The following is a 26,868-nucleotide window of genomic DNA, read 5'->3' as shown; positions in this document are numbered from 1 at the left end:
ATGCTTCATGCCTTGAAGTCTATTTAGTCTTTTGTTAATATGCTACATTATCTTTATTTTAGTCTCCCTGTGGTATATCATTTTCCATGTTTTTACATTCAACCTTTCTGTCTTTTTTTTTTTTAACAATTTAAATTTTTTTAATAGTTTTTATTTATTTTTGAAACAGAGAGGGACAGAGCATGAGTGGGCAAGGGGCAGAGAGAGGGAGACACAGAATCTGAAACAGGCTCCAGGCTCTGAGCTGCCTGCACAGAACCCGATGCGGGGCTCGAACCCACGAACTGTTGAGATCATGACCTGAGCTGAAGTCAGATGCTTAACCGACTGAAACACCCAGGCACCCACAACCTTTCTGTCTTATATTCATTCACAGTATTACTCTTTTAGCAACATTTCCTTGGGCTTTGTTTATCTATTCTGCCAATCTGACTTTTAACTAGAGTAGTTAGACCTTTTACATTTCATATAATTACTGATATATCTCTTTAAACATTTTTTTAAGTTTATTATTTTGAGAGAGAGTGAGTGAGTGAGCACAAGTGGGGTAGGGAGAAAGAGAGAGGGAGAGAAAATTCCATGCAGGCTCCACACTGTCAGCACAGAGCTCTACACTGGGCTCAAACTCATGAGTGAGAGATCATGAGTCAGATGCTAACTGACTAAGCCACCCAGGTGCCCCAGTATATTTTGGTTTAAATCAACATTTTACTCTTTGCTTCCCCCCTCTTTTCTGTTTTTAAATATGACCAACAAAGAAAGTAGACTTATCTCCAGTAACCCAGAAAATTCAGTTAACTAGAGGGCTCCGTCCTCAAGTTTTTGATATAATCAAGGTTTTGCTACATATATCTTCCTATTATATTTTCAGGAGAGAAAAGTACACACAATCTGAATGTGTATGTATTTTAAAAGTTAAAATATAAAAAATGTATACAGTTGACCCTTGAACAACATGGGGGTTAGAGGTCCAACCCCTACGCAGCTGAAAATTTGTGTATAACTTTTGTCTTTTCAGAAACAACTCATAGCTTACCTTGACTGGAAGCCTTACTGATGACTTAAGCAGTCAACACATATTTTGGATGTTATATGTATTTTATACGGTATTCTTACAACAAAGTAAGCTAGAGAAAAAATGTTAAGAAAATCATAAGGAAAAGACATTTACAATATTACACTGTATTTGTCCAAAAAATTCACATAGAAGTGGACCCACCAATTTAAACTGATATAGGTCAGTGGGTTACATGTATATTATATCTAGAACTATGTGTAGTTAAGTTAGGTAGGTAAAGTTAAAAATAACATATGACATAAGCAATATATATGATACATTTATATTTAGCGTTAATTATAATCAAATGTAGCAAAGGCTCTGGAGGGAAAGGGAAGGGAAAGGCCCTTCTGGCCTGGTGTTCCCCAGCCGGGGAGCTCCAGCTGAGGTGGTACAGTAAGGAAAGCCACCACTGAGACATGAAAGGTTCAAACCTTGATCAAACCCGAGGGTAGTGACCTTAGTCCCCAGGAGACCAAGGAGTCTCTGTGCCCCTGAGTCCCTTGTAGCACCTGGAATCAGGTGACAGGATACCGAGCATATATTGGAAATTTAGGTTTTCCACTCACAAAATGGAAAAGTTGATGTTACCATCTGTTAGTCAGGGTTCCCCGAGAGAAACAACCAGTGGGGGATATGGATATAGCTATAGATTATTTATTTTAAGGGATTGGCCCACACAGTTGTGGAGACTGGCACGTCTGTAATATGCAGAGCAGGTCAGCAGGCTGAAAACTGAGGCAGGAGTTGATGCTACAGAGTTGATCTTGAAGCAGAATTTCTTCTTCAGTAAACCTGTGGTTTTACTCTGAAGATCTTCAACTGATTAGGGGCACCTAGATGACTCTGTCAGTTCAGGCTGACTCCTGATTTCTGCTCAGGCCATGATCTCAAGGTTTGTGAGATCAAGCCTCATGTCAGGCTCTGCACTGATGGCGGGGAGCCTGCTTGGGATTATCTCTCTCCCTCTGCTCCCCCATCCCCTTCACACACATGTGTTCTCATTCAAAATAAATAAACTTTAAAAAAATTAAAATAAAGTGATCTTCAACTGATTAGATCATCATTGAAAGTAATTATAAATTGTAGGCTAGCCCACTCTCTACAAAATACTTTCACAGCAACACCTAGATTGTATAACTGGGTACTAGTACCTGGCCAGACTGACACACAAAGCTAATCATCACACCAGATGTAGCACCAATCAGTGTAGAAAAAGTAAAGGCACAGATATTTTTAATAGCATTATTGCCTATAAGAGAAGAGAAATGACCACTTGGGGGGGGGGGGGTGTTGTAGCAGCAAAACCCAGGAAGGAGACCCATGGAGCAGCCACTGCAGGTCAGGCATTGTAAGAGGTTTTGTAGTTTATCAGGAAGAATTTACAGGCACATTAAGTCCATTATTCTTCATCGTGACTTTCCCATCTTCAGCTGCCAAGTATAAGAGGGAAGAATCAGAGAGCAACCATTGGAAATGTTGCCACGGGGGACACCTTACTCAGCATAGCACGATTATACAAATGACCCTCAGAAAATGAAGGAGACATATCAGCATGTCTCTATATGCTTCTCTATATTGATGATCTCTGTCTCTATATGTATCAATCAATCTAGCTCTCTTTATAGTTACGATTTGCCTTCCCTCCCTCAGCCTTTCTTTTATATGTTATTTCTTTCCAAGTTGTCCTAAAAGAAATTTTAAAAGTCACTTTTGTTTCAGTTGTGTAAATGAGACCAATGACTATTAATTTGTAACTTCCTGGGGAAAGGATAGTTCTCTTACCAAAGTGAGAAGAGCAGCTATCGCCCGCTGAGTGCCAGCAGCTGCCGCGTGTTGTCTTCCAGTGTGAGAGCACCTTTCTGACAGGTTCTCAGGCTTAAGTCTGAGGTCAGAACAGGATTATAACAGGAACCCCCTATGCACTGACAGCTGCTCTGTTAGTCAGTGCACTGACTTCAGCCTCAAGGCTTCTGAAGAATGTTTAATAATTTTCTCACTACCAAAAGTTATCCCTTAGAAAGCCGGAATCATGTGTTTTAACTGGTTTTGTTTTTTGCAAGAGATTATGATTCTACCCCCAACCCACTCCCCCACCCCCCGCCACCCAACCCAATGAATTTTTGTCCCTGACCTGCTCTGGTATGCTTTACCTAACGCAAACTTATCAATTTTATCTAATTGTAACTGTTACTATTCTGTCTTCTCTTTATTATTATCCAGGAATAGATAAGTTGCTGTACTGAACTAGGCAGCTCTCAAGAGAGGCCCAATCATTGTATTGAATAGCTGGTTCCGGTAGCAGAGAAGCTGCCCATGGGAAATTAGGAGTTCTGTTGAGGGTGTAGGATCCTGCCCCATGTCAAGGACCCTGATGCAAGGAGATAGGAAGAAATCCACTAGTGAGAACTGGGATGCCTCTGTTGGTACACTTTCTGTGATGGTTATTTTGCTGCGTGGTGATGAGATTCAGCCCGTTCAGATTTTGACACCAGAATGTTCCATAGGAAGAACATCTCTACCTGTACATGAAAACCAATTATCTAATGTCATTCATTCTCTTGCCTAGTCGAGTATGGTGACATTTCTATTTCCAGTGGAAATATGTTTGTTTCTATTCTCCATTTATATGTTATGTACCTCATTGATGATGAGCTTGGTACTGGAAGGCTGGGTAGGAAGAGAAAAAAAATAGGCTTACTAGAAATGTAGAGTTTTTTCCCCATATTCTATGTTAAGTCCATCATGATAAGATATCTCAATTTGTAAGAATAAAATTGTATCTATCTGTAATCATAGAAACTACTGAAAATAATCTAACAAGTTATGAAAGGGGGTGTTTTTGAATGGTTTGACTTTAAAGTATGGGCCGTGTAATATATAAAATTAACTCATGGAAAGGGAGGCCGAGAACATCTCAAAGGGATGGACAGTTATTTTCCAAAGTTGGTAAAGTTCTTTGAAATCTGTATTACTGTCAAAAGTACATTGTCTTATATGTCAAGGTGTTTTCAGCATTTAGAATGCTTTCACTTGCAATTAACAGAAAACCTCACCTTAATTGTCTTAAAAAAATAAGGGAATTTGTTAAATAACATAACAAAGAATCCAGAGGTAGGGCAGTTGTAATTTAGGGGTGAAAAGAGCCCCAGGTCCTCCTCTTTGTAACTCTCTGGTCTAACCTGGCCCTCCCACCCATACAGGTCTATCTATACTCAGGCTCAATCTGTTTATGGTTACAAAATGGCAGTGACAATGTCTGGTATCACATCCAGAACTGAACAATGTACAGATGCAAAACAGCAGGCATCTCTTTTCTGTGTCTTTCAAGAGTAAGACAACTTTTGCATAAGTTCCCCTGCAGATATTTTTTCATATATTATTGGCCAGAATTTCATCACATGCCTAGATATAAAATAATCCTTGACTGGGGGAGAGACCACTATGTCTGATTTGTATGCTACCTTCTAGGGCTCGCTGCAAAATTTGCAGGCTTAAGTGCAAACTGAAAATGTGGTGCCCAAGCCAGGGGTGGGAAAATGAATCTACCTTTCCTTGAGCCCATTACCCCAATCCACAATGAAGCGCAACCCCAAGGGATTGTTCCCTGCATGCCAGGACGCACAGAGATACCTGTATTGTGGATGGCCTGAGAAGCTCCTGCCAGTTAACCCGTGGAACGTGCCATGGCACCATCTGCCTGGGGCAGGAATGGCCACCTACTCCCTTGGCACTGAGATTCTTTAGAGTGTGTGCATGTGTTCAGGCCCCCACTATAGGAGAGGGTGATGGTATAACACAGGCTTTTCCCACGCATCTTGGGATGAAAGAGGGCAACTGAGAACCTGTCCTGCAAAGGCAAGATCACACGTAAGCCAAGACTTCAAGCCCTGGGTGCATACACCATTTTTCCATCATATTTCACTTATATAACAGAAATGCAAAGATAAATTTCTTCAGAATTTCAAGCTGGTGACCATAGAGCATTAAGCCCCAGACAATGAGGCCCTGCACGACTGCACTTGTCACACTTCCATTAAACTAGCATGAAGATTTCTTGGGATTACGACTACAACCAGTCACCCCTGAAAAATATCAGGGTGGCCACCTGAACAAAATTGGGCTTTGTCAGAAAAGAGAAAATGGAGGTGAGAGAGAAGAGTGGGTAATAGGTTGGGAATCAATGGTATCTGCTGTAAGAGGCCATGACCAGAGTGAAACTCACAAGGGCTGATGCTCTGAATTCACATTGGAAACTCCAGAATGGTGAGCAGCAGAGACTTGTTTATATAACATGGGTTAACATTTGTCCTGAGCAATGCCTGAGAGGTCAGCTATCCTGATAATAAAAAGCCCCTAAGCTCAAGATTTTACTTCAGAATAGCATAAGGTGTATACTATAACTTAAGTAAAGATGCTTATATGTTTTTGTGAAATTATTCTTATTGTCACTGATATATTCGAGACATTTGATACTTGTATTAAATCTATAGAGTTTACAGATAAATCTTAGACTACTGTATTACCTATGTCATTTTGAAAGCATTATCAGGTAACTTTTTTCAGTAAAGGTTTTGCTAGAGAATTATGCCCTAATGTCCTAACACATTGTATATAATGAATTAACTTCTTATCTTCCTTGGGAGAATTGAGAAGACAGTCATTGAAGTCATTTTCTATAGGGGTTAATTCTCTGGTGAACCCCAGTTGAGAAAGGCTGTTAGAGAATAGACAAAGGGCTTTGTTACTGTTTACTCCAAACTACTTAAAAATAAAGATCACCACCAAAAAAATTAAGCAAATGTTTTATGATAATATAAAAGTATTATTTGAAAGTATGTATGAAGTATGAATGTTTGCATGTATAGGTGGATTAGGAGGAACTTAATGGAGGACCTTGGGGGAGGAGAAGGGGGAAAATATTTGGGGAGAGGGAGGGAAGCAAACCACGAGAGACTCTTGAATGCTGAGAACAAACTGAGGGCTGATGGGGTTGGGGGAGAGGGGAATAGGGGTGATGGGCATGGAGGAGGGCACTTGTTGGGATGAGCACTGGGTGTTACATGGAAACCAACTTGACAATAAACTATTTGTAAAAAATAAATAAATGCACTTCATATTTAAAAAAATAATAAATAAATTTTATAAAAGAGAAAGTATGTATGAAGTATGAAAACCTTTATAGTTGTACCTGTGGAGTGAAGGAATGAGATCTAGAAAATGAAATATGGTAACACTAATCACATTTTATGATCACATCCAGTATTTTATCTTTAGCTGGTGATTCCATTAAGCCAGCCTCCCTCCCATCCCAGAGACTTGGTGTTTAATTGATACATCATTTTCTGGTCACCAAAATAAAGTCCACAAAAAATGATTGTTTTGTCATTTAAGGAGAGCAACAATTATTATGAACTAACCCAATGTATATATAGTATTCCAAGAACTATAACATATGTATTATTATACTATATGATATCTGATTTTAAGAGACACCTGAGAAAGTAGAAGTCAAGGATAATATTTAATAAAATTGTGGTGACAGGATCAGTATTAAAATTTAGGACCTTGCTTTTGCCTCCATTGTTCAACCAAACTACTACTTTATATTGATTCATTGCTGTAATTTTTTTTACTTTACTACTACTACTGATTGTCAAGAACAAGCAGACATATCCCATCCCCATCCTATTTGATTCCCTACTCTTCTATCAACTCATAATGATAAGAGAAAATAAATATTAGGTACCAAAATCAGACAAAAGTATAACCAAAAAAGAACTACAGACCAATATCCCTCATGAACTTGGATGAAAAAAACCCTTACAATAATGCTAGAAATCCAAAAATAATTTTTTAAAACAGGTTCATTGCAGAGTTTGTGGGTTGGTTTTCATGGAGATCTTATACATTGTTTTTATGTTTATTCCCTGGTGTTTTATCTTTTTGTTGTTACTGCCAGTGGTATCTTTTCTTCTATGTCTTCATTCTAATTTTTGTTTGCATATATGAAGACTGCTTGATTTTGTGTTAATTTTATATTGAAGTGCCTTACTAAATGTATAGTTTGTAATACTTTGATTGGGGTTTTCCAAGGCACAACCATCATCTGTGAAGAATGAAAAACATATCTCTTTCCTTTCAATTTTTATGGTTTTTATTTCAGTTTCTAAATACATTGGCCAGACTGGCATTTCTCATTATTAAAAAGCTTCTCTTTCTTGGTAAATTTGAAAAGAAATATAACAGCATGATTTTCATTACCTCCTCAACTTATAGTAAAATTTATTTTTGAAATTTTAATTTGGGAAAATATTTAGGAAGCAGTGAGATTATAATGGAAATATATATGTTTTGGAGCTAGACAGACATGGGTTCAAACCTGGTTCTGCCACTTATCAAGGTATTCAGGTAAATTATTTAACTTCTCTGGACTGTTTAGCTGCTCTATAAAATAGGATTGATAATTCTTGCTTCTCAAAGACATTTAACATTTCTTGAGTTTCTACAATATGCCAAGCACTCTGCTATATGTTTTAAGAAGTTTTAATTCTCAAAACAAGCCTGACAAGTGAGGTTATGTAATATGGTTAGATCCCATTGATAAGCATTTTATACAGATTACTTAAGTAACAGACAGAGTTGGTAATTTTCAGATGGTGGAAGGATGAGATAAACACAAAATAGAGGTAACAGTCTATTGCCATTGTCAAGGTGTGATATTTTGATGATTTAACTTTGAGCAGTGACACTGGGATGTAAAGGAAAGAATGGGTTCATAAAATACTTAGAAAATAGTCAACAGTGGAACTGGTGTTTAAAATGGAGCACTAGGGTCAAGGAGGGTTTTTAAATTTCCATCTTAACAACTTTGGATAACCAAAATATGGTCTTGAAATCTTATTAGACCTTTTTAGATTTGTCTCTTAACACAAATTAAGTTTAGTAATTTTAGTAGGAAGATTTCGTATCAGTCTCTCACTCTTATTATAAAATTGGGCTTTATAGTTATGTACCTTATAGAGTTGTTTTAAGGACTTACTGAATTAATACTAAGTATATTGACTTATGATGGCACTTAGTATATATTAAGTGCTCAGTAAATGTTAGCTATTTTTCCTCTAATTTGCACAGCATTATATGTATGGCCTTCCTTTTTCTTTTATTCCCTTATAGTTTCCTAGACCATATAGTTTCTTCCTATATATTTTGAAAACTGTTAAGTCACTTATTATTTTAACAACTAATGAGGTTTTTACATTCATTCATATAAACATGGAAGTAAACGTGGAAAGCTCTGGGGCTACACATGAGCATTGAGTTGAATCCTTAACATGAAAGTGTTATATATCATCTGGCGGAAAACTGGGGTAGCCACAGCAGAGAACTTCTAGGAGCATGACACACTGGAAAATGTGAACTGCAGTGAAAATGTGGTGTTCCTGTAAAATATTAAAAGAATGGCCAACTCTGTTAAATCTTTCTTAATAAAATCGCTTTTTAGTTACAAAACTACAGAAAATAATACAACAGTTGCCTGACTGTCCACCACCTAGAATTAACAAACTCTGACATTTTGGTGGTGGTGGTGGTGGTGATTTTACTTAATTTCTTTTTTTTTTAAGTTTATGTATTTATTTTGAGAGAGAGAGAGTGCACATGCATGCACGCTTGCATGCAAGCAGGGAAGAGGCAGGTGCAGGTGAGGGGAAGAGAGAGAAAATCCCAAGCAAGCTCCACACCATCAGTGTGGATCCTGATGTGGAGCTCGAACTCACAAACTGTGAGATGATGACCTGACCCAAAACAAAGAGTCAGACATTTAGCCGACCGAGCCATCCAGGAGCCCCTAATTCCTTTTGTTACTTTTCACTATTATTTTTTATATACATATTTTATTTTATTTATTTTATTTTATTATTTTAGGATCTAGATTCTTTTAACGAGCAGACCAAAACACACCCAGAATCTAGTTCTTTTAGTTTTTGTTTCTTTGTTTTTTGTTGGATTTTGGCATTTTTTTCCTTTTCTTTTCATTTCTTCCTTTGCTCTTTTCTTTTCTGAACAAAATGACAAGACAGAGAATCTCACCCCAAAAGAAAGAACAGACAATAGAACTCACAGCCAAGGATTTAATCAACACAGATATAAATAAGACGTCTGAAGTAGAATTTATAATCACAATTATAAGAATACTAGCTAGAGTTGAAGAAAGCATAGAGATGCCAAAGAATCCCTTTCTGCAGAGATGAAAGAACTAAAATCAGGCTGAAATTAAAAATGCCATAACCAACATGCAATCTTGAATGGATGCCATGACGGCAAGGATGAACAAAGCAGAGTAGCAAATCAGTGATATAGAAGATAAAATTATGGAAAATAATGAAGCTGAAAAGAAGAGGGACACAGAGGCTAAAGATCATGATACAAAACTCAGACTTCCTTTTAATCAAAGAAACAGATATCAGTAGATTAAAAAAAATAAATGGAAGCCCCCCCCCTTTATATAGTTGGGTGAAGCTAACGGAAATAAATCCCAGAATTCTAATGGCTTACCACTATTTCTAACTCCTATAACACTGCCATATGACTGTTCCTGGTTGGTAGTTGTCATTCCATTTGGGTGTATAAAGACCCAGGCTCCTTCCTTTACTCCTCTACTATCTTCAGCACATGGTTTCCAAGGTCATAGTGCTCATGTATAATAAGCTAGTGGAAAAGGAAAGAGAGATTGTGGAAGACACTCCCACTGTTTACATTCCTTGGTCTTCATGTGACATGCCACATTTCTGTTCATATTTCATTGGTGAGAAAAAGTCACATGACCCTATCTAGATGTAAGGGTGCTGGGAAGTATAATCCTTGACCTCCAGCAACAACTTATAAAGAGGGCACACAAATCTTTGGTGAACAGCCCGTTTATTCTGGTGTGTTTACTTTGTTCAACTTCCCTGTACTATTTATCTTTCTCTCCAGAGGCACCTACCACCTGAATATGTAACATATACTTCAAGTTTTTATATTTTTACTATATGTATACATAGCCATAAAGAATATATATTGCATTGTGTATGTGTTTAATTTTATAACATTTTGTAACATTTTGACTCAGCATTGTGTTTTGGCAATCTAAGAATCTACACTGAGATCTAATTCATTCATTTTAACTGCACTATAAGTCCCATTCTATAAATATACCCTAATTATTGCTTATATTTTTCCCTATTGATGAACCTTTAGGTGGTTTTTCATTTTTAATTATTATAAACATTATGAGCATAAACATTCTTATACATGTCTCCAGGGGCAAATGCATTTATTGTCTAATATTATCTGGAAGCTTAAATGTTGGGTTGAAGACTGTGCATGCATTTTCTAGTTTATTAGATACTGCCAAATTGCTCTCTAATGTTATTACTCAAGTTTACACTGAAAGTTTATGGTGGTTCCCATTTTCTCACATATTCACTAATTTGAGGAAAGTTTTTAACCTTTATTTTGACAGTCTAATAGATGAGATATTTTTATTTGCTTTTTTCTAATCACTAGAAAGTGATATTGAATACCTTTTGCATGTGTCTTTTGGCTAGTTAGGTTCCTCTCCCATGAATTCACTGTTCATATTCTTCAGACATTTTTCTATTTGATTGTTTACCTTTTTTCTTACTGATTTATAGTTCTTTATTCTGCATATTAATTCTTTTTTACATGTGTTACAAAGTGCCTCTTTAAAAAATTTTTTTTAATGTTTATTTATTTTTGAGAGAGACAGAGTGTGAGCAGGGAAGGGACAGAGAGAGAGGGAGATACAGAATCTGAAACGGGCGCCAGGCTCTGAGCTAGCTGTCAACACAGAGCCCGACACAGGACTCTAATCCACGAACTGTGAGATCATGACCTGAGCCGAAGTCAGACGCTTAACCGACTGAGCCACCCATGTGTCCCTACAAAGTGTGTCTTTTTATAATCTCCTGTTTTACCTTTTTCATGGTGATATGTCATGCAAGGGTTTTAAATTTTGATATAGTCAGCTGTGCCCATCTTTTCCTTTATGAGTTGCTATCATAGTCTTAAAACATGGCCCCTAAATCCTTTGACATTCCTCCTATCAAGGGGATCAGTATCTCCCTTTGAATCTGGGCTACATGATTCCATGAATAAGAGAATATAGCAGAGGTGACATTGTGCCAGATTTGGGGGCCTAGGCTTTATGAAACTGGCTGCTTCCACTTCCTGTCTCTTAGGATGTTTTTAGAATAAAGCCATCATCCTGTGAGGGAGCCCAAGCCTTGCAGCGAGGAATACGTAGACAGCCAACAACCAGTACTAACTTGCCGTCTGCGTGAGTGAGCCACACAGCAAGTGGATCCTCCAGTCCCCATGAAACCACCCCAGCAGATGTGGTGTGGAGCAGAGATGAGCTGTCCCTGAGCCCTGCCCACATTTCAGATCCTTGAACAAAATTGAGGAATATTATTCTTCAAAACCACTGAGTTTTAGGGTAATTTTGTTATGCCCCTGTATTAATAGCATTTTCTGTCTTATCTGGAAAAGCCTTTCCTACCCTGAGGTCAAATAGATGTTTCCCCTGTTTTTATATACTGTATTCAGAGCTTGATATTTCATTTTGTAATGTATCTGCGACTTATTTTTTCTAGTGTAACAAAAAAAATAATAGAATTTACCACTTTAATCATTTCCAAGTATGCAATTTAGTGGTATTTAATATATTCACAGTGTTATGCAGCCCTTAGCACTGTCTAGCTCCAAAACATTTTCATCACCCCAGAAGGAAACCCTGTACCGATATGTACCTTATTTTTGCATATGGTTTGATATGGAGACTTAATTTCTTTTTTCCGGATCTATAGCCAGTTTTCCCAGTACAATTTATTGAATAGCATCTTCTTTTTTTCACAAATGTAATATTCTTTCTCTTTACTTAGGTTTTCTTTTTTAAGGGCTATTTATTCTTCTCAGTTTGCTTATATTTATAAATATACTGCTTTATTGGCCAGGATTTATCATTCCTTTAGTTGTTCTCTGTCTCTCTCTGTATATATACGTGTGTGTGTGTGTTTATACATATATGTATGTATATATATGTATATGTATACATATATGTATGTATATATGTATATACATATGTATCCGTATACATATGTATATATGTTTACCCCTAATAAATTATAACAGATCTCTGCATGGCCTTCCAAATGACCAGGATGCTAGGACTTTCCAAAAGTACATACTGACATTAGTGAAACTTATTATGCTTTTTATCTTTTGGTGTAAAGTCATATGTTCCAATGCAGATCAGTTCTAACCATATTATTAATAGATATGCCTTGATAGTAACAGTCATAATGTTGATTTAAAATTTGGTAATTGGCAAAATCATGGCTCTAAGTAGGATTATTGTTAGTGTTTAATGTATATCTTAACTACTTTTCCACACTGACCTAAGCCAGTATGGTCATGCCCTGATTTTAGCAAAATGTCAGACAAATTCTGAAGCAAATCTCAGACAAATTCTGTTGCCCAATATGGACACATACATAGAGATTTATTAACTAAATATTCAGCAGGCACAATATTAAGTAAATATTAAACAATATTAACTAAATACTCCTCAGGTTTTGGACCTGAAGAAACACCATCTCTGAGTCCTCAGAGAGACTCTCACCAACACATGGCAGAAAAAGGGGTCCATAAGGGAAAATTCTGCCTGCTTCCTACCAGCAACTGGCACATAGAATCCTCCACATTCATGGCTGGATAGAGAAATATTTAATTTAAAGGAGGGTGTCACCCATAAGGGAAAAGTATCCGTGTCTCAGTGAATTCCTAGGCTATTTTCATGAAGGGCTGGAGCAAGTTGTTAAAATACTGTTTAGCCAGCCCATATTTCTTAAATACTCTTTATCTATGAAATGGGACCCTATTTTAAATATTCATCATTTTCACCAAAGAAACCTTTTCTAACATTTAATGTAGTGATTACCCAAAGGCCGATTGTCTACTGAAATACAGACAATAGAGACGTTTAGAGTAGCCCACCCGAATATGGATTTTCATTATGACTATAATTGACCACCTTCTGAAATGTATATACTGTATTTTAAATATTTCAAAGTCACAGACATCATGATCAAGTATAGTCAGTATTTATCTAAGCAAAAGTATTTCCTAAAAGACAAATACAAGTATCAGTTTTACCTATAAACTTTATTTAGACTTTTAATCCATACCTGCAGTGAGGTCCATTTTAATGAAACAGAAGCAATCTTTCTTGGAAATATTAGTTCCCACCAAATCATTGTCAGCCTCAAACTCTGTTGTGTCCTGGTATGATCCTCAGAGTTCTGAAGCTTTATAACAATGCTCATATTAGAAAAATCCATTGCTGTTGGTAACTTTTAAAATTTTGGATAAAAATCTTCAAGATGCCTTATTACTTAAAGTAGAAATTAGTACACATATAACAGTGATTATAAATAGTGAGGTTTTACTTCTGAGCATAGAATGCTGAGGAATCTGAAAATAAAATTGTGGAAAATAATGTAATATCCCATAAATTAAAAAATTTAGAAATCTGTATTATCAGTAGAAATTAGTTGTATTATTTTCTTCACGTCTTGTAGCTCTCGTCACATAGCACACTCCATAGCACTGTGACAGGCAAGCAGCTGCCTTCACAGCCATTGCCGGTACTGGAGATTTTTCTAGGCCTTTAGCACTCTTCTTTCATCTGTAAGGACAGGCAGGGCAGCTGTCTTTATGTGCTGGTGTAGTTGGCATCGTTTGCGAAGGCAGCTGCTGGTCTGACTTCACAGCTGGGGAAATAGCACTTGGTATTAGCAACAAACTTTAACAGAAGTATGAACAAGACAATTGGCAGGGGGAAATCTTTTAATCTTAGGTCTTGGTGGGTTCAGATGAAATAGGGCTACTGATTCCTCCTATAAATATAGATAATTAATGGAAGGACATTGAAGTAGTTTTAGTCGAGTTTCCTGGGAGCCTTTTTTTTTTTCTTCCTTTTCTTCCTCCCCTCCCCTCCCCTCCCCTCCTCTCCCCTCCTTTCCTTCCTTCCTTCTTTTGCTTTGCTTTGCTTTGCTTTGCTTTGCTTTGCTTTGCTTTGCTTTGCTTTGCTCTCTTCTTTCTTAATCTCCTCTTCCTGAGTAATTTAGGACAGGAACATACAACTGTGAGGTTTTTGTTTGTTTTATTCAAAAATGTGCCACACAGTCAAAATTCCTTTTATCCTTTTATTCCTTTTTTTTCTTATATTAGCCACAGTTATGCTTGTTAGAAAATTTTTTAATATTATTTAATTTTTTAGTATTTTAAAAGCAATCTCAAGACCAGTCTAATTAACTTTAAATGATAAATGTGCACAAATACTGGCTTGGTGTTGCCCAGAGATCAGTTGTGATGAACTGTTAGGCAAATTCACGTTGACCCTATAACAGCTCTGATTTTAGACTTCCGGACTGGTCCTCTCAGCTTTGATTATGGAAGTTTCGTCACAGGAACTAGTGTTACAGAACCAGATGGATGCAGACATTGCCTGCGCTTGGTCATTTAGCCAGCCTCATTTTCAGAATCCCAGAGATGTCATGTCTTCACTTTGAACAGTCAGTGCTTGAAGCTGCGCTTTCCTGACGTGGCTCTAAAGCACTGTTCCTGCTCATGACAACCTGTGAATCTCTTGAAATTGTGACTTTATTTACACCCTTCTTCCATATGTATCGCTTCTTCGAGTGCAGTTTGGATCGGCCAGGGAGTCAGTGTGGACCCTGTTGCCGTCTCTACCCACTTCCTGTGAGATTAAAAGACAGTCCCTGAACCTCCTCAGATGAGTCAGGTATGTTCCGATTTTAATCCTGCAATTTCAAGTTCACTATGTTCAGATATCTTGTCACTTCAGTAGGAAGCTGTATGCAGTATTTGAATCTCAGGTCTCTAGGTGATTTGACTGATTTAGCTTACTTATTGCCTCTTCAACAAGTTTCCTTGCTATCTGACCACATTAAAATAAGTTAAATGCAATATACTATATGTGTTCTTCTTTCATAGCAGCTGGTCAGAGTAATTAGCATGAGCATGAACATGAAAAGCATGTTTCATCTTAATCTCTTTCTCCCTAATTTATAATATTTAAGTCACAAATTCTTATGCTGGATAATACAATAGAAAATATATATATCTACCTTCTCTGTAGATCTGTCTAAATTGTTGAAGCAGTTTTCTCTTTATTCCAAGTGACTTAACTTTGGTAATAAACTTTTTATTTTTATTTATTTATTATTTTTAACATTTTAATTTTTTTATTTTAAGAGAGAGAGAGAGCACGAGTAGGAGAGGGGCAGAAAGAGAGGGAGAGATCGAATCCCAAGCACTATTAGTGCAGAGCCTAATGTGGGGCTCGGTCTCACGAACTGTGATCTCATGACCTGAGCTGAAATCAAGAGTCTGACGCTTCCCTTACTGAGCCACCCAGGAGCTCCTGAACTTAACCTTTTAATGCTTAAAACCAAGCTTTTCAAAATCATGCTAGCTAATTTGACCTAAACAAAGTTGACTCTAAAATCTTGAAAGAGCTGTATTTCATTATAAATTGATTTAGGAGGACTAGGGGCAGGTTTGACTAGGTGACTTCTCAGACAGCCTCATGGATATAATTTTTATACTACATTCAGTTTGTTTTGTCCCACAGATGTCTTTCTTAACAATTATTTAGTGTGGGGAAATGAACATTGAAGATCTCAGGCTTTAAGTTTGGACCAACACAATATGTTATACAGAGAGAAAATAGAATACTGGTTACGTCTTTGTGCTGTTTGGAGCATCTTTTTTTAATTGGTGACCTGGAAGAGTAGAGAGAGCAGTGGATCAAGATGTTACACTGCCACATGTGGAATTGAGAAAGGACTAGAAGATTTGAGGATTTTCATGTATTTCTCTAAATGATTCAATTTCAAAAGCAACTACCAAAGATTATATGTCTCATTTTTTCTTAAAGACATATTTGTTTTCTAGGGTTGGGGCTGGCATCTCACTAATCTGATTTAAAATTTAAATTTTATTTTTATGATAGGCTTATATCACTGATTTGTCTGTTAGTAGGAAAAGGGGATTATACTTATTTACAGACAGCTTCTTTTCAGGTATTTCAGTACCTAGATCCAAAAAATCATGAAATGTAATCAATGTTGTGAGCTTCCTTGCTTTTTCGTGTGTGAGAAAACTCTTTTCAACAATTCTTTCTACCCCAAGGGTACTATAGATTGCTTGTACTGTCAGTACTTTTCTCCATTGCTTTTGTCCAATACAAAACACCTCCTTGTCCCCCTTTTTTGAGAGTGGTGGTAGAATTTCACCTACCATTTAAAATGTAGATGATGCATTGTTTGCAAAAGTCGGCTTTGAAAAAAGTAGTTTAAATCTAAGTGAATTATCACCTAGGTTGTGTGTGTGCCTAGACCAGCAATTCGATACTGTGGGAAAACTACACGCACCTTTGGAGATGCTGAAGAAAGAAAGGCTGTGCTGTAGTTTCTTGTGCTGTGAAATAAAAGCAGGGCCTCTGAATCGCTTGTCTGTTCTTTGAAAATTTGCAGTATATAACCCATCCTGCAACTCTGATGTCGAAAGTATAATGTATAAGAGAAACCTTGAAAATTATCTAGAATGAGATTCCCATAATGACAGCTCTCCAAAACAGAGGAAAGAAGCTGAAAATAATGTGGCATTCTAAAAACAGTGGCCACAAAACCTCTGAATTAAAACCTAGTATCTTCTTACCAGACATTTCTGCTCAGTGTGTAATCCATTAATCTCACCCCAAATGTAGAAAAGAATCAGAATATCTGGGGATGAGGCCCAGAAATCAGCACTCCACACATCTCCCAACTGCTGCAAGTACTTACTAAAAATGAAGAAACAATGTTTCTGGCCCTTATAAAGAGCTTCATCAACCCTCATTAACATGTATTTCTAAATACGATTATTTGGTGTCCCAGCTAAGAGGAGATTACAAGTGGGTTACTTCTACAAACCATGTGGGAAATTGAGGCAGGTACCAGGGTGGCAGGAGGAATTGATAACATTATGGAAAGAGACCAGGAACTAAGGAATTTCTTAAAAGGAATTTCTATCATGGACTATTTAATAACACTTTCTTAATGATAATCGAAACCAGGATAATGGATAACCCTGTACTCTTTCATAATAAAAAATTGCTATTTATTGGAGTGTCCAGGTGGCTCAGTTGGTTGAGCATCTGACTTCAGCTCAGGTTATGATCTTGCGGTTTGTGAGTTTGAGCCCCATGCCAGGCTCTGTGCTGACAGCTCAGAGCCTGGAGCCTACTTCGGATTCTGTGTCTCCCTCTCTCTCTCTCTCTGCCCCTTCTCCACTCACATTCTGTCTTTCTCAGAAATAAAGAAACATTTTTTAAAACTTGTAATTTATTGCTTGCACAATAAATTTTTACATGCAGTTATGGTCACAGTGACTAAAAAGGGCAAGTAAGTATGTGTATTATAGGCAACTCTCACTAGATGTACTTTCTGCTTTAAAACATAATGCAGGCAAAGGATTAAAAAAGTAGTAATGGGCTGACTGATGGCATAGAAAATGTTTGATTGCATGAATGTGTCATGTTGATACTTCAGGAATCAATATGCCCCTCAGCCGGCAACAACTTTGTCCAAAGAGTGTGTCCTGCTTCCACATATGTAAGAATATAGATAGTGTAACCTCAAAAGATGGGTTTTTTTTTTTCAGTCTGAGCAAAACTATCTTGAAGGAAAAAATGAAAATCATTAGTGAAATCAGGTGAAGTAACTGAATCCATTCTTAGGAATTTGTAGAGACACTCTCCCCTGATCTTTCAATAAGTGCCTCTGAATCTAGGATTGCTAATACAAATCAGTAGAAACTAAAGGTCGAGGCAGAACACCCCCCCATCATCACTCTGACAGCCAACTCAGTGTGTCCCAAAGAGACTTTCACTCATAGATTTTATGTTAAATGTTTGGTTTTACTTAATATTTATAAATGCATATTAACATTTTTAAAAAATTTATTTGGTCAAATCAGCTTTCCCTGAACAGGAAACCCATGTATGTCACTGAACTGATAGTTTAGCTTCTCGAAAAATCAATTAGGTCATAACTTGATACTACTTTTTTTGACAGAGTTACACAACGCACACACACAAAAAAAATTGTGACGTTTTCTACCGATTCTCTTTTGTCAGACAATTTGAATCTACCTTCTCTGAATGAATAGACTTCACCAGTGTCCTGAGGAGAGAGCAAACGCTGGCAACAAGTAGAGTTATTTGTAATCTGGTAGCATTCGCTACCAATAAAAAAAAAAATTTATTTTATTAAAATAAATTTAATAAAATTTTAATTTTATTAACTCATTTTAGCATTAACTCAATTTTAATTTTAATTCACTCACTTTAATTTTATTAACATGATTTGGTGGTACACTTCTGAACGAAAGAAGCAGATGAATTAGTTGGCTTCTATAATAATAATAGTTTAAAAATATAACATGACTCTGCTTGTGTACAATGAGGAGAAAATCAGATCACAAGCCAGGTACTTTAATTGCTTTTCCAGTGATGGTTGTTAAATTTTTTTTAGTGTTTATTTATTTTTGAGAGAGAGAGAAAGAGAATGAGAGGGAGAGGGGCAGAGGGAGAGGGAGACACAGAATCTGAAGCAGGCCCCAGACTCTAAGCTGTCAGCATAGAGCCCAATGCAGGACTCGAACCCATGAGCCATGAGATGGAGTCAGAGGCCTAACCTACCTAGGCGCCCCCTCCAGTGATGGTTTTTAAACACGGTGTAGTAAACTGTGTTTACTCACTTAATAGAGTACAGCTCTATCTCTTTCATTTATTTAACAGCTGCTTTGGAAACACTTTTATTTTTTTGGCAATTTTAAACAAATTATTTTATTTTTTCCAAAAGAAATACATGGATAAGTTGGCAGAATCACAAACAGCTATGTGGTATAAAACTTGTTTACAAAAGGTGTCGGAAAAAGAGTACTGTCACTCAAGGGATCAGGCCCACGCTTTGCATGGTTTCAGAACTCCTAGACCTTCTCTTTGCAGCTTTCTGGCTCGTTTGCAAGATGTCAGCGGAGAGTAAATATAAAGCATTAGAGAATACCTTTTCATCTTCTTTAAATAAAACCAGAAAGTGATTTCCTTACTAATGCAGTCTATAGTGTAAGGAGGCACTGTCAGACTATAGAAGGTAAAAATACACTCTATAGTGTCATTGATTTAAGAAATAAAAAACTTCATTATTTTCCACTTATTCTGTTTCTAATGGAATCCGTAATCACACACGCACGCACAAATTATAGTGATCTGCCGTTGATGTTTCAGCCCGCTAAAGCTGAGAGCTGCGTGTCACATGGCCTGGTGTTGCAGGCTGTGTAAGTCGGCGTCAGGAAGCTTTTATCTTCATTAAACTTCTGAGCTCTACTTTTGCGATTGCTTATTACTACTTAAAATGATAAACCTACAAGATTTTTCTATTCCCAGTCTCTTAAGTACTGATTCCCTCTTCCTATTTGCCTCTTGCTACAGCTTTCATGTGAAATTTTATGTGATTTTCAGTAGAATGGGTTTTGAAAACACATAATGTATCTTTAAGAAGAAATGAAGTACCCTTTATTTCCTTAATGCTAATAAATTAAATTTTGGCATCCTTTGAGAAGCACTCATTCAGGAATTTTTTACTCATTCTGAAACTGTTCTAAAGTGGAGAAATTTATTATCATATCACCATGAGACAGTACTATTATTTTAATTTAATATTTTTATTACATTTTAATTTTTTTCATTTTTAATTTAATTTTTAATTTTTTTCTAGGCATGCATGTTTTTAAAAGGTGGATTGCCATCATATCTCATATTTTATAACCTGCTATTTTCATTTATTAACTATACAAAGAACATATTTTTATGACATAGTCTCTTAAACTTTTTCTTGGTTGTATAGTACTTCTTCTAGAGATATATCATAATTTATTTAACAAATCCTCTTTGGATACTTGGCTGTTTCTCAATTGTTTCTTTTTAATAAAGCTATAGTAAACATCTTGATGCCCATCTCTTCTCACTTGTTTTGGATAAAGTCTTAAAAGTAAAATTGCTGGGCCAGTTGTTGTAAACATTCATATTACCAAATTGCTCTCTAGAAAGGTTGTACTACTTTAAAATCCCAACTAGTCTGTTCTTTGCAGCATAGGTATTCTTTTTTTAAATATTAATCATACTGATAACAAAAGTACTTAGATTTAATTTGCATCTATTTAATCATTTAAAAATTGAGCACTTTTTCCCTTTTGTTTAGAGAGCAGATAGAAGTTATGGGCCTAACATGTGATTTACTCTGGTAAATTCTTAGTTATATTTTTTGTCCATTTGTCTCTGTGGTATGCCTTATTTTTTTTCTTTAATCCCAAATATTTATTTGAGATAATGGTGAACATCACAGAAAAGTCTTTCTCGGCATAAGATCCGAAAATGCAATATTCTTATGGAACTTAGAGCTTACATTATACATTTCTACAGGGCAGGTGTAGCTTACAAGATTTTGTTCTTGAGAGTAAATTGCCATTTTTTAGTATTTATTCAGGCTTATGACTTTCTAAATATAAATAAAGTTCTAGAATATTCTCAGAATTGGATAGCTCCTTTTTATTAGGGGTCTCATCGTTCAAGTCTGCAATCTGCAGATGACCACAAGTCTAAGCTCAAATGAAATCAGAAAATAACTTTACTATGTATTCAGGATTTGGACCAAAACTAATAATAGATGGCAGATGTAGTTGTTTGACTGTCATGTTAAACAAACAAACAAACAAATAAATAAAAGGGAAGAGGAAAGGAATGAAAGACAATTTCCTTACCAAGCAATCACACAGTTTATTGTCTAGGAAATAAAAAAGAAGAAAACAGGGGAGAAAAGAGCCAGTTTTGTGTACTGTTGAGCACACAGATGTTCCTCTTGGCAGCCATACAGTACTAGTCAGGATTGGGGGTTTTGCGGACATAGAATGTGAGCCTTCTTTGTTGGAGACAAAGTGTTGCCTGTGGTGGGAATTGCTGCAGTGATGGGAAAGTATCGTCATGTATTGTTGGATTGCTGGGATTTTCAATAGAGACAGTACATTAAAGTAGCTTTGTGGGCAGGGGATTGTTTCAGCCAACCCTGGCTAATAACACGCTCATCTTGGCAAACTCTATTTAAAAGGTAGAGCTGGCATAGTTTTGTGGTCATGGAGCCTGTCCCATACTTGGACACCAGAATTACTTTATGCAAGCACTAGCTTTTAACAACCAGTTTATTTAATGTGATCTAACAAAAGAGTTGGTGACTGTAAAGTTAGAATTGTAACCACTTTTCAGATGGAACTGCTTTTTAAAAATTTCTTTCCTTTTTACAATTACTAAACTGGTCTATTTCAGAATTGTTGGAGAAAATATCTTTTCAGTTGAGTTGCTTCTTCTTAGCCCACTTGTTCAGTTAGGATAAGGTTTTGTTATGAAATAGAAAGTGCAAAACTTACATGTTTTATGTTTAGCAATCTCCTCGTTTACACTTGGAGTCTCTTTTGTTTACGTATAAATACTATATTGTGAAATGTTTAAGCCATATGTTTAAGCCTAATCACTAGAAAGCAGAAGTGAGTACTTTTAAATTTGCTTGCAGGTGTTACGCATCCTTGTCTTCCATAGTTTCCTCAAAGTGGAACAGTTAGCTATGCTGTGCTAGATGTTAACGGAGATTTTTACTGTATTTTCAGGTTAAAATTTGAACTTTAAGGATTGGTCATTGAATTCTCTTTAGTTGTTTCTCCCCCCCCCCCCATTTTATGTTAAATATAATGCTGAACGAACCTTTATGGCCTTTTAGCTGCTTATATAAAGTCTGAACAAGAAAGGAGACTATCAAGAGTAGTAGAGGCAGAAACCTTTGTGATCACCCCTCATTAGATGGGGTTGTTGAGTAAGATACTGAACCAGTGTGTTCATGGAGGTTTGGAGCTTGTGAGACCCAGAGGTATCTAGTCAGCTCTCTGTTTTGACAGCAAAAAGTGAGACCCAGAGAAATTAACCAGTAATATTCTCTTCATTATGAGGAGTCAGAACCTGATTGATTAGAAAGCTCCTGGTTCTCACATTTAAGCTCTTCTGTATCCTTTAGTCTCATCAAATCAAAGCAACATTCACTTACTAGGCTCCTGTTCGGTTGAAGGATTCATCAGTTAGGATCCTTACTCTGAAGAAACCCACATTTTAGTTAGAAAACAAGGCTGCACTCATTCTAAGTTGTTGATAACGGAAGACTTAAAATAGTAGTTCAAGACAGTAGTAGAAGTCATATCTCAGAGCACTGTTTCTTTAATGGCAAAATGAACTATGTAAATAATAATTATTCTTGAAACTCAGTCAAAAAGATATGTATCTTTAAGCTGGGGTAGTCAGGGGAAGCCCTGTTCCATAGAAATTGGGATTTGAGGTCTGGATTCTCTTGTCTGCCTCAGTGGTGAATCTCCACTTCCTCTATAAAATTTAACATAAGTGTCACTTCTGCTCCCTAGGGTTCCCTGACATTTCTTCCCTAATAAAACTATTTGCATTTATAAATACCTCTAATATAGTATTCCATATTTCATTATAGTTGTTTATCTCTCCTGCTAGACTTTAAACTCCTTAAGATCACACTTATTCTTGGGGTACCTGGGTGGTTCAGTTGGTTGAGCATCCAACTCTTGATTTTGGCTCAGGTTGTGATCCCAGGGTTGTGGGATTAAGCCCTGCATCAGGCTCTGCACTCAGCTTGGAGATGGATCCTGCTTAAGATTCTCTGTCTGTCTGTCTGTCTTTCTCTCTCTCTCTCTTTCTCTCTGTCCCTTCCTCCCTCCCTCTCTCTGCCCCTCTCCCCTGCTTGTGCTCTCTCTCTAAAATGAATTTTTTTTAAAAAAGATCACACTTAATATTCACATCCTAAGTATCTGTGTGGTACATAATTATAACAAAGATATATTTCACATATTTTCATGTACTCATACAAATAGGAATTCATATGACAATAACATTGTTACAGACTGAATTGTGTTCCTCTAAAGTTTATATGTTGAAGCCTTAATCCTTCAATGTGACCACAGTTGGGGATAGGGCGTATAAGGAGGTAATAAAAGGTAAGTGAGGTCATAAGGGTGGAATCCTAACCCAGTGGGATTGGGGGCCTTGTAAACGCAGGACGAGACTGGAGAGCACTCCCTGCCTTGTACGCACTGAGGAAGGGCCATGTGAGGACATAGTGAGAAGACCGCAGTCTGTGAGCAGGAAGCACAGTCTCTTCCAGAAGCCAAGTTATTGAGAACCTCAGTCTTGGACTTCTAGCTTCTAGAAGCATGAGAAAATAAATTTCCGATGTTTAGGACACTCAGCCTGTGGCGATTTGTTGTAGCAGCCCAAGCAGCCCAATACACACATATGTAAGCAAGTAAATGCAGGAGTAAATAGTGCTTTAGGAAATTGTAAAAGCCCTGCATCCCCAGATCTCACCTCACGGCTTTGAAAATTGTCAGCAGCAGTCTGTCTTCATAAGGATCCGACTCTGTTGCGAAGTCAGTTTGCCTTCCTTCATGATAGGAAATAGTGGTTCTGCAGCTGCCTGAATTGCTTGTTAAACTAAGAAGCATACAAGCAGTGTGTTAAAGCATCCGCTCAGCTCAACTGTGATCCCGAATGACCTAACCACGACAGGCAGTGTTATCAGTAGAGGTGGATCTGGCTGGATGCGCCGGGGTTTGGGTGTGCCGGCCCAACCTGTGTCTCACTGCAGTGCATTTGCCCCTGGACAGGTTCCGGATTCGCCCATGAGCCCTCTTCACCCAACAGTTTTCCATCCCCGTCCCTACAATTTGTTTTCCAGAGAGTGGCCAGAGTGATCTTGAGAAATTTGATCACGTATTTCCCTTTTATTTCGGCTTTCCATGAGCATCTAGAATAAACCCCAAGCCCTTTACGGTGGGTGTCTGAAGCCCTGTGTGGCCTGCCTCCTGCCTTCCCCTCTGACCTCTGGCTCCTGCCAGTCTCCCCGTCACCCAGGGCTCTCCAGCCACGCTGGTTTTCTCTTGCGTCTTCAGTCATGCCAACTTTGTCTTCCCTCTGAGCTTTTGAACTAACCATGCCCCTGCCTGAAACACTTAGCCCCATCTTGACACAGCTGGCTCTTTTGTCAGTCAGGGCTCTACTTAAACATCACTTCTCCAGAGATTCCCTCCTTCGCCACCCAGACTAATGTCATCCCTCTCCATCATACCACTTTATTTTAATTCCCTATACAGCACTTACTCCTATCTAGCCTGTTTATTTGTTTATTGGTCATTTTATCCCTGCCACAATGTAAGCTCTGTAACAGAACCCTGCCTTTCTTGTACACGGGTGACGCCGGCACCTGGAACAGTACCTGCCACCCAGGTGCTTTTAAGAAACAGTTGTTGAATGGATGAACCAGTGAACAAATGGACAGGTTGGAGCCCCAGATCCAGAGCAAGGAGTCGTGCCAGGCCCATCCCCCTCAGGGCTCACACTCTGTTTCGTACGCTTAGTCACATGGGTCCTGCTCAACAGAAAGGCCCTCTGGGGTCTAGAAACACACTTACTCAAAAGTCCAGCTGCTACAGCATATCTAATAGATTAGCTAATTGACATCCATCAAAAGTTAAGCCCAATTTCTGTGAACAGGGCATCTTTGAAAACTTGTTGTCCACTGCTGTCCATCCCCCATAGGAGTGAACCCCCTGCCACGGCAGTTTGCTTACAGCCAGGCCCACATTCATTGTGACAGCAAGTCGCTAGTTATACACCTGAACTATTTCTTTGTTAGGTCAAGGTGTGTCCTGACTAGACTTCTGTTTTATTGCATTCTCTTGTACAGTTTTACCAGAAATCCTAGGAGGTAGGTACTATGGTGATTCCCATCTTACAAAAAAAGATAACCTCGTCCAACATTACGTAACGATCACAGAGTTGTTCACCTAAAATGAATAAATTGGGAAACGGTTGTTCTTAAACACTGTCTGTTTGTTTGTTATCCAAAGTTCTAGCTATCAGGTCAGTAAGCCAATAAACTCTGGCTTTCTCTAGCTGTTAATATGACGTGATATTCTCTGAATAGAATTTTGCTGCTCATTCGCCTTTCCTTGGCAAGTGAAAAAGCTCTAGGATCTTCTTATTTCCCTCCCCCCGACCCCGTTTGCTTTAGGAAGTCCATTTACGTGGCAAGGGAAGCTAGATGCAAGTAAATTATATTTGAGAGAGGAATCCTACCTCCTGTCAAAAAAAAAAAAAATTAGAGGGGAATGGAGTGCTTGTTGAAGTTAAAATTTTCTTACGAAGGACCACTAATACCTTTTTGTTGTGAAGGAAAAAATTAAATCACTATCCTGTTTTGCTTTACTTTAAAAAAAAATTTTTAATGTTTATTTTTGAGAGAGAGAGAGAGAAAGAATCGGAAGCAGGCTCCAAGCTCTGAACTGTCAGCACAGAGCTTGACGTGGAGCTTGAACTCACAGACTGCGAGATCATGACCTGAGCCGAAGTCAGATGCTTAACCGACTGAGCCACCCAGCAAATTGCTTTTCTTAAACCAGAAGCAAAAAAGAATCCCCTGTGATTTCCTCTATTAACATACAAAACAACCAATTCTATTTACAGCCAACTCTGTTAGAAGTTCTTCCTTACAGTAAACTGAAATGTGCTAAGTTAGCCATCCTATAATTTCTACCCATTTTTCCTATTTCTGTTTTTTGGAAGTACCCAAGATAGATGCAAGAAATAGATATTGTAGCCTCTTTAATATTAAAGTCTCAAATTCTTCATGCAGGTATATGGTCTACTTTCTAATTTTGTTACCTGCTTAATGTTTTCCTTCTCTGAATTCGTCATTCAGTGTAACATTATTTTACCGTCTTCTTCTGGATGGACCTCAGCTATCAAAGACCCTATAATTGTATTGCCCAGATAGATGACAGTTCCCTATAATATGGTCAGAAAAGTGAAAGGAGTTTGGGATTATTATGTGGAATATATATTTTATTACATAGAATATACATCTGTACTAATTCAGGCTACAATCACAGTTACTTTGGGGGGAGCAAAACCACATTGTTGACTTTTATTGAGCTTGCATTTATCTAAAACCACCTTATAACGCGAAATGCCTTTAAACTAGTTTTCTTTTTTCTTTTTAATTTCACAGAACTTCTCTAAGCTTCTGTGACCTCAGTTTTTAATTAAAGGGTATGAAGTAGAGTGTTTAATAAATACACCCAGATTTGGAGGTGCAAAGGGCAGATAACAGCCAAAGCCTGTACGTGTCAAGTCACAAGCTATATTCTAAGCCCTAAGGGTCTTTTTAAAACAGACCTAACTTTAGTATTAAGTCTTTGGGTCTCACCTCCTACACCTACTACTCTTCCTCCCCCTCCTTCGCCTTCCATTTTCTCCCCTCACTGCCACTCGTACTGGGCTTACACTGGAGACTGTTTACAGCACTCTGGATTACATGAAATCTGCAGCGTGGGTCTGATTCTTTTTTTTTTTTTAATGTTTTTTATTTATTTCTAGGAGAGAGTGAGAGAGACAGCGTGAGCAGGGGAGGGTCAGAGAGAGAGGGAGTCACAGACTGAAACAGGCTTCAGGCTCTGAGCTGGCAGTCAGCACAGAGCCCGACGCGGGGCTCGAACCCACG

General features: G+C 37.6%; 1 protein-coding gene across 3 annotated transcripts in view; it reads left to right on the top strand.

Moving 5' to 3' along the window:
- MRPS28 (mitochondrial ribosomal protein S28) overlaps positions 1-26,868 on the top strand; it is a 107,223-nt gene that overhangs the window by 65,810 nt on the left and 14,545 nt on the right. The window contains exon 3 of one of the 3 annotated variants that reach the window (XM_039250092.1): positions 14,830-14,927. The exons of the other annotated variants lie outside the window; for them this stretch is intronic. Coding sequence (XP_039106023.1) covers positions 14,830-14,908 — 79 coding nt within the window. The 3' untranslated portion in view covers positions 14,909-14,927. The remainder of the gene's footprint in view (positions 1-14,829; positions 14,928-26,868) is intronic. 3 annotated transcript variants of the gene reach the window in all.

The sequence above is a fragment of the Hyaena hyaena genome, unplaced genomic scaffold, assembly GCF_003009895.1.
Source record: "Hyaena hyaena isolate Hyena2069 unplaced genomic scaffold, ASM300989v1 scaffold_358, whole genome shotgun sequence".
Classification (NCBI taxonomy): Eukaryota; Metazoa; Chordata; class Mammalia; order Carnivora; family Hyaenidae; genus Hyaena; species Hyaena hyaena.
Note: the sequence above shows the minus strand (reverse complement) of the source record. Positions and strands in the feature narration are given on the sequence as shown.